The sequence below is a fragment of the Gastrolobium bilobum genome, unplaced genomic scaffold (genome assembly GCF_033153095.1).
Source record: "Gastrolobium bilobum isolate Gb01-03AN ecotype WA unplaced genomic scaffold, APGP_CSIRO_Gbil_v1 utg44562, whole genome shotgun sequence".
Lineage (NCBI taxonomy): Eukaryota > Viridiplantae > Streptophyta > Magnoliopsida > Fabales > Fabaceae > Gastrolobium > Gastrolobium bilobum.
In genome coordinates, this window is record NW_026899602.1 from 27,675 (window position 1) to 36,790 (window position 9,116).

The window sequence follows — 9,116 nt, forward strand, 5'->3', positions numbered from 1 at the left end:
GTTAAACTAACTAAAAATATATAAACAAACAACAAGATATTATTAAACTAATTAACAAAAAATGAGTGTAAACTTTATGTATTTTTAAAATTGTTTGTTGAGCACAGTGCAAAGAAAAAGTAAAAAAGAGGGCCAATTGTGTGGGGTGTGGTTCTGCTACTCCTAACACCTTTTGTTGTAATATCGGAATTCCGGCATTAACAAAATCGGAATAAAGAAAGAGAGAGAACCAAATTTCCACATAAAATCAAAACCCTCTCTCTCTCTTTCTCTCCAATTTCCTCTTTTCTCTTCGAACCATTCCGAATGTGCACAAGGTAAATCGACTCTCGAACTTTCCTTCTTCTGTTTGGTTCCCGAGAAAATCTTACACACACTGCAATGCACCAATGCTAATTTTCTACATTCTCCTTTTGCCTCTTGATTTTCTCTCCAATCTCTCTAACACAAGGTTTTTCACCGAGTAGAAATGAAAATTAGATTTTTTTTTTATTTAAGTAAAGTTTTCCGGTTAACCGTTGATATTTCGACTGAAGCATGTATTGATTCCTTCAAGTTTCTACCTGGTGTCACTTTTTTTTTCGTTTTTGGTTGGATTCAAGAGAGCTTGATCATATAAGGGATATGATTTTTTTTTCTGTTGCTTCCTATTCCTGTTAGGAATTTATCTGTTGTATAAGGGTGTGTTTGGTGATGTTTAATGTGGCTTTTTTTTTTGGTAGTTGTTGTTGAAGAGTAGTGGTTTTTAAAACTGCAAAATGAATGATGGTAGACAAATGGGGGTGCATTACGTAGATGCTGGCTTTCCTTATGCTGTTAATGAAGGCTTTTCGGATTTCTTTCAAGGCCTCACACATGTGCCAGTGAATTATGCCTTTGCAGGGTCAATGCCTGATCAGGTTTTTGTTTCTACTTGTAATTTTATTTTTTTTGTTTGAAATCTCAACTTGCTGGATGCTAATACTTTTGGCTACAAGGTTGTAGATTCGTACTACCCTTGAATGGGAAATGTGTTTTGTTGCAGGAATTTATTGAAATTTTATTCTTAATTTAATTTTACCCCAAAATTTGGGAATAAAAGTAGAAATCTCCATCCTTTTATTATTATCATTGCTACTGCTACCTAACGGTTAAGTAATAGAACTCAGAATGTTTGGCAAAGGACTTGGAATTTTTTTCTTATTTAAAATTTTTAATACAAATACAAAGATCAAGTACATATTCTACAGAAATAATGTGACAATGATAATTTACTTTTCTGAGTTGAATTGTAACAGCAGATGGGTAATGCTGCGTTGAAAGCAACTATGTGCCACAAAATTCTCTCCCTTTAACATGTTTATATCTTTAGTTTTGAGTTGGTATCATTTATAAATGTATTTATCTTCTCCAAAAAAAAAAAGTTCTCTCCTTCATTTGTTTTATTCAGTCATAATTAGGATTTTCTTTATCGTTTGTGTAAAAGTGATACTGTTCTCTAATCAAACATGATCATAATTATGTAATCATATGTTCTGTCCAGGAAAGTGTCTATTGGTCAATGAACATGAATCCTTATAAATTTGGATTGTCTGGCCCTGGGAGTACATCTTATTATAGTTCTTATGAGGTAAATGACCATTTGCCAAGAATGGAGATCAACAGGGATGAGTGGGAATACCCTTCAGTAATGATCACTGAGGAATCAGCTACAGCAGATTCTCCACCTAGAAGAGATGGAGTCACAAGCATGCAGACTATCCCTGAAGAATGTTAGTTTTGAAATTTTACTTCCTTTTACTATAAGCACTGGCCTATGATCATATAATTGGTTTTTACAATTTGGTTGTTGCATCTTAATAAACCTTTTTAATCACTTTTTAATGCCATGCCAGCAGCAAATTAGTGTCTATGGAGGGGGGGTTGGTCTCCTCTGGTTGGATGAAGCTCATTATTAGTATTATTATTTTTTTCTATTGGAGTTGAATTGAAACTTATTTATTTATTCTTATTTTACCCCTTCGTACCTTTCATTTAGGTTCATCTACCACCGACCCAATTAGTTTGGGATAAAGGTGTTGTTGATGTTGATGTAGAGTTAAATTGAAACTATTGTTTGGAATTGCAACTATGCAAGAAAGCATGAATACTATATGATATCATCTTTATATTTTGGATTTCTTTTGCAGGCAATCCAAATCATGCAAACTTTTTAAGTGAAGCTTTTTATTTTTTTACCTCTATTTTGAGTTGAATTGAAACTACTGTTTTAGTTTTTAATTATTTTAGAAGAACTATGAGAATCATGATATAGTATCTTAATTCTTTTGAATTTCTTTTGCAGGCAGTCCAAATCATCATGAGTCCAATAGTAGCCAGGTAGGGAGCCCTTTTATTAACAGGTCCTTAATTTTAGACCTTAACTAATTGATTTTTGATTTAATAGTTAATCATTTGTCCCTGGTAGGGACACTTTGTCCCCTTTTCTTGAAAGTTGAGAGACATTATTTCAATGATAGTTGGGCTGATCATGGCATACTTACAACACAAATCGAAATATATCCACCCTACAGTTTTTTGTATTCAATAACTTTTTTGTTATTAAATGTTAATCAAATGAACATTACTCCATTTAACTTGGACCCCTTGGCCAACTGTCCCCTGTGGTTCCAATTTTGGCAATTAACTTCCTTAAACTTTCAGTATGTTACAAATATCCCCTGTAGTTTTAACTTTGGCAAATAGTCTGCATAAACTTTAAATTTGTCCCAAATAATCCCTGTGATTTTAATTTTGGGAATTAACCCCATGGGATTATTTGTCATATGTTGAAAATTTAACCCGGTTAATTACCAAAGTTGAAAATACAGGATGCTATTTACAAAAAGGTCGTAATTAAATGGAGTATGTTGCATGTTAACCATAAATGTTTTAGTCCCAACTATTGGTACAAAAATTGAACCTTGTAATTCAATTTAAACTGAATTGAGGATTATATATAGAACTATGTCTTTTAGCTTGTTAGGGTTGGTTTTAGGGCGTAATTCCAATAACATTGGAACATCAGAATTATATCCTTATGATTCAAAGGCTGCCCTGTCAGTAATATCCTTCACTCATGTCATCTACAAAACAGACAAAATTACCTTACTTTTTAATTGATTATTTCCTGCAACTTACTGTTTTGCACTTAATTGCCAAGAAACAGAAAGGAGTTTTGAAGTTGGGCATCGTTTATTTTACATTATCATTTCCAGTGGACCTTTCTTTGTATTGCCTATCTCACTTCCTTGTCTAGGGATAGTTATTAATAGATGAACTTAGCATCAAATAGTATTTGTAGTTTTGGCAATGGTATTATTTTACGTATTTTTCTTGCAAAGTTGTTTACATACGTAGGTTTTTAGACTAGGTTTTGTCCAGAAAACAGTTTTCGTAATAGAGCCAATAACTTCTTTATCATATTTCACCTAAACCATCCTCAAAGTTTTATGCTCGCAAGAGCTCTCCCTGAATACATGTTTCCTTTATGAGTAAACTTAGCAATGGGAATGAATAAAATTTAGAGAAACTTGATTAATTTTGATGTGCCTCTAACGTACTCCATTTTTGTATTATTTAGAAAGTAGGATTCTTGTGGCTAGGGGTGTACATCAACCGATCCAAACCGATTCAAACCGCAGTAACCGAACCGAAAAACCGATAACCGAAAATCGAAAAATCGAAAACCGAAAAAAAGCTGCAAATTTTAATTGGATTGGATCGGTTTTTGGATGGGTTGAGGAAAACCGATCCAATCCAAACCGATCCAATATATTAATTCTCTTCTACCTACTTGGGTTTTTCCCTAATCATAGCCTAAAGATTTCTAAATCCAAGACTCATTAACCCATCAACTAAACCCAAAAAAAAATTAAGTCACATCTTATCAACAAAATCTTATCTTTGTAGAGCTTCATATCTCATTGCCAAAAAAAAAACTATAATATAGTTTACTAATGCTTTTGTATTTCAAATTTTTTTTTTACAAAGCCACTATATACAAAAGATGTTATTTGCAGAATAATCATGAAATAAATTTTAGAATTTTCAAAAAACCGAAAACCGATCCAATCCAAACCGAAAATAATTGGATTGGATCGGATCGGATTTGAAAAAAAATCCAAACCGAATGGATTATTATATGATCAAACCGAAGGGATTGGATCAGATGATTTTTACTTCCAAAACCGATCCAATCCAGACCGCGAACACCCCTGCTTGTGGCTCTGACATTTTTTTCTTTCTATTCCACTAAAATTCATTATTTCAGGTCAAAATATAATTTATAAAGATCTTTGAAATTTTGAATACTCTAAATTGAATTCACGTGATACCTGAAATAACTGTTTTCTTTGTTATAAGCTCTGTAAGACTCAGAATTATATTGTTTTAAATGAAGACCATAAAATATGGAGTTGGAATCACTCTTGCATTTCAAGTACAAAGCTTAAGCTTTTGGGATAGTTGTTTTATGACAACTTCTGTATGTTGTTTTCCAATTAGAGCTTGATAATCAGAATCAGTATAAAAATGTATCCACTGAAGTCTAATCCTTTTGTGTTGATTGCTGCAGGTCATATGGCAAGATGACATTGATCCCGATAATATGACTTATGAGGTGTGATGCCCTTTATGTTTTCTGTGTAAATACTGATTTATGCATGCATGAGTGTGCATAGTTTCATATTTTTAAAATTTTTGTTTTACTTTTAAACCATTGATTATTATGTTTAGTTATGGTTTACTAAACATCAGATGCAATTAATTCATGCTTTGAGCATCTAAAATCTAAGGTATTAACTATTCAGAGGATAAGGAGCCAAAATTAACATGTTTCCAGATTCTCAGTTTTTTTTAGAGAATGGCGATATTTTTGCAAGTTATTGTATTTATAAATTATGTTGTAAATGTTTAACATTGTTTCCATCAATAAACAACTTTACCAAAAACTTAAGTTGTTTTGTAAAGACTCTTGAATGGTTTTATATTTAACAAGCCTTCTCATGCAAGAGTCATTTGGACTTGAAGTATGGACAATGCACAAGCTTACATAACTTGTGCTTTAATTCAACTTTTAGTTAAAAGAATGGGTGGCAAGGATCGAATACCTGATCACTTGGTCATAGACGCTCTAATTTCATGTCAAGAACTAAATTTTCCAAGAGCTTAAGCTATTAGGTCAAGGCTCATGAATGATTTTACGTCCAGTACTTTCAGAGAACATCAAAAGCTTTTTACAGACACGGTACTTTATATGACTTCAAATTTGATTTGATTAGTTATTAAGCCAAAAAAAAAAGGTGGGTTGCCTTCAGGATTTAGAATGTTTGCATTTCAGGAAAGTGCCACTATGAGAATATTGCTGATTTATTTGATGGTTGAACTTACATGTCTTTGAGCTTGGTGGGGATTTGTATTTTAATATTTTTTACCTTTCAATTTTATTGGTATGTTGAATAGAAGTAGAATTAGAAATCAAGAAGATCAATAGCTATATATATATATTTTTATGTGGCAGGAACTACTAGACCTAGGGGAGGCAGTTGGAACACAAAGCCGAGGCCTTTCCCAAGAACTTATTAATATGCTTCCAACCTCAAAATACAAATTCAGTAGCTTATTCAAAAGAAAAAATTCGGGGAAAAGGTAATATCCTGGTTCTCAACCTTACGGCTTTTATATGGAACAGGTGAAATATGGGTAACTGAAGGGAAAATTAGTATATGCTTCATGCTTGTTGTATTTATAAATTATAGATTTATCAATTTGTAATTTTACCATATTTTCATTACCCTCAATAAACCTAAGAATAGTGAAGAAATTCATTTGTACATGAACATTTTCATTTCTCTTATTTTTTTCTCTCTCTTCTACCCCATTGCCCTTGGAAATAGAATGATTGATTATTTTCTTTTGCATTGTGGTTGAGGGTATACAAGGTTTAGATAGTCTTAATTAGGAAGACTTGAGTTCGCTACTTTTATCCTTTGCCCAGAGAATTGGATTCAGTAATCTCTAGTTTTATATGCAGGGCTTACATTAATTATGGAGGTTTGATTTCATTTTTTTTGCTCATTCTGAGTTTTCTAGATTTATGATATCTATCCGCCTTTTCCATGGTTTCAGACTCCAGCAAGATATATGTATACATATAGTCCATCCTCTTCTTCCTATTTTCAGTATATACTCAATCAAATTGCATTGAAAACAGGTGTGTAATTTGTCAGATGACATATAGAAGAGGCGACCAGCTAATAAAATTGCCATGCAGCCATGTTTATCATGGTGAATGCATTACCAAATGGCTCAGCATTAACAAGGTAAGTAAATACGTCCTTCTGAAATTCCCTTGAATCCCATGTCTACAGAATTTGTCGTCCCCACTTCTCCATCTCATTTACGTTATTCTTTTCAGAAATGTCCTGTTTGCAATATCGAGGTGTTTGGTGAGGAATCAACGCATTAGCATCAACATGGCAGAAAGGACCTTTCCTTGCTCTATTAATTTTTGCCCCTCCTCATCTCTCTCTCTCTCTCTCTCTCTCTCTCTCTCTCTCTAAGTTTAAATTTCTTACACTTAGGTAGGTGTAGTATGAAGAACTGTGGCACTTGTCACATAATACATGTTCTGTTTACTAGAAACAACCAAACATAGTCGCATCTTCCAAGTGGTTAATGTGTGATCTTGTGTAACCGTGCTATATATTATCTTTAAGCTGTGTACCTTTGATATTTAGGATTTGGGATTGAGAAATTTGCTTCCCAGCCATTGATTATCATAAGATGTTTTGGGATTTGGGAATGAACATGCTTCATGGATTGAAAATGACTAGTATATGTTATTAATACTCTAGAATATGGAGATCTTAATTTGAGAAACATCTTGCATTCCTATGATATCAACAGTCTATGAGTCTAACGTGAGCATCCCAATTCCTAGCTCAATGATGTTGCTTGTAGGTCTTGAAATGTCCCTTGTATTGGATTTTCTTCTATCTTCATCTATGAGAGAAATCAATTAAATTGGACACTGGTTATCATACTCTGTTGCAAAATTACCAAATTTTAGGGAGTCAGAACATATGATAAATGAAAAAATTAAGATTTTTATGGTACTTCAGTACGTCAGTATCGACTTTTGTAACTTTTAAGACATTAATATTTTTTAATTTTTTTTCTTTGTAATTTCATTATAAAATTCTGGTATATTTTTTCAAAAATTTTGTAAATGATCCAGGAAGCTGAATGAGAAAAATTTAGTTGTTATAAATATAGATTCATAGTTGTTTTTAATGTTAGATGTACATTATATAAAATTAATTCATTACATAAATATCTTCGATGCTAACAGGTTGCTCGATTGAAGCATTTTGTTTGTAAGGTTAACTATAAACTTTCGCAGTAAAAAATCTCCTTAAGCATGTTTTGTTCTTATAATGCAAATGTCTTCTCTTCAAATAAGTTTTATGTGTGACAAAAAGAAAAGAAAAGAAAAATCTTCTGCATGTTAGATTAACCATATTAGAGAAAGAGTTCGACAAATATAGCTAAAGAAACCACATTTTGGAATGCTTAGACTAATGTTCTATGGAGCGTACGTCCTGACATAATGACCGCCAAGGATGCTTGGAAAATCACCGAGAAGAAAATTATTGAAATCATAAGACATATTTACGAACAACACAAAATAAGGGCTATAAATTTTTTTTTTTGTTATTAGTGCTGTTTCGATTCTTCTATTTTTAACTTTTCTTCCTCTTATAAACAAAAGTTAGGCCAAACAGATTTTGAAAAAAGCTCTTATAATAAAAAACTCTTTTTTTTATAAGTAGAAAAAAGCCAAAAATCAAAAGCTCACAACAGGAACTTTTTTTTAAGTTCTTATCAGCTTTTCTTGAACTGTGTGTTTTTTTTAAATGAAGAGTCATAGAAATAGAGAAAAAAACTTTTTTTGAAATGTGTGTTTTTAAATAACTTTAAAAATAAAATTTTATGTAAGGGTTTTATTAATCTCATGTTAAAGGAGATAATTATCTTATGTCATAGAGACAAACTAGTGGGATTCACCATCTGAAAAAAGAAAAAAGAAAAGAAAAGAAAAAGGTGGCACAATTATCGAAGGGTGTATAAGATAGAAAACTTGTCTCATGTGACATGAGAATAGTTTTTCCCTTTATGTAATCACCAAACAGTTTTTGATTTTTTTTAAGTTCTTTTTTTAAAATTTTAGCTTAAAAGTAACTTCTAATTTAAAAAGAGAGAGGATCCAAACAGACTCTTAGTTGGTTCAGTTGATTCATTTATCTTAGAATGAAAATAAGCAAAGGATTGAAAGATAGTGAAGGAGATGAATGGGGTTTCAAGGAAATAGTGGAGGAAGATGGATATCTCCAACTTTGTGTGAACAAAGTCAGCAAAGCAAAGGATACAGATGCTGTGCACCCGGATACTTATTGTCAAACTACTTGGCAGAACAGTGGGGTGTAGACTATCTCATGATGAAACCAGTATTTTAAAATCCCGCCCCACCCGGACACTAAGGATTCAGGTTAATAGTTAGACTCTAGTTGCAAGTTGACCCCTCTAACCCCCGAAATCTCCCGATTGAACCCGTGACTCCCGGGTCAGAGGGGTCATTGCATTTTTTTTAAGAAAAATTATATATGAAATGACATCGTTTGATGTGTAAAAAAAAAAAAAAAAAACTCGTTGCTGCGTAGATTTAAAACTAGATCTGAAATCTGAATCGTTCTTCTTATTCTCTTCTGATTTTCTCTCCCAGACTCAGACCCAGTCTCTCTGATCCGGTTATCTCCTCCACCGTGCTGGTTATGCTCTCTCCATCGTTAATTTGTTGTGTCGCCGCCTCTCCTCCGCTATTCTCTATTGGGTAAGGGATCTCCTTTCACATACTGTTCAGATGCATGAGAAGCACAAGAAGGGCTTGAGTTTGATGATATATTTTTTCATTAACTCCATTGGAATATGTGTTTTATACTTTGATAGTTTAATACTTTGATTAGCTTGTGAATATTGACTTGTGAATGTAATTGGTTGAATTATGTTAAGTATATTTTGAATCTTTAATGATGGGT

General features: G+C 32.6%; 1 protein-coding gene across 1 annotated transcript; it reads left to right on the forward strand.

The window, feature by feature from the left end:
- Positions 1 to 169: 169 nt before the first annotated feature.
- On the forward strand, positions 170 to 6,827 carry LOC133291847 (E3 ubiquitin-protein ligase BIG BROTHER). Its single transcript, XM_061490175.1, has 8 exons — positions 170 to 317; positions 723 to 899; positions 1,523 to 1,751; positions 2,324 to 2,358; positions 4,595 to 4,639; positions 5,540 to 5,667; positions 6,233 to 6,341; positions 6,437 to 6,827. Exons 2-8 carry the CDS (start codon positions 759 to 761, stop codon positions 6,485 to 6,487), a joined length of 738 nt encoding a protein of 245 aa, XP_061346159.1. The 5' UTR covers positions 170 to 317; positions 723 to 758; the 3' UTR covers positions 6,488 to 6,827.
- Positions 6,828 to 9,116: the final 2,289 nt, after the last annotated feature.

Bases quoted from the DNA above. Each gene is read 5' to 3' on its own strand.
- LOC133291847 (XM_061490175.1), top strand. From the start codon at position 759: ATGAATGATGGTAGACAAATGGGGGTGCATTACGTAGATGCTGGCTTT. The intron at 2,359-4,594 runs GTAGGGAGCCCT...TGATTGCTGCAG, and splicing joins ATGAGTCCAATAGTAGCCAG to GTCATATGGCAAGATGACAT. The intron at 4,640-5,539 runs GTGTGATGCCCT...TTTATGTGGCAG, and splicing joins CCGATAATATGACTTATGAG to GAACTACTAGACCTAGGGGA.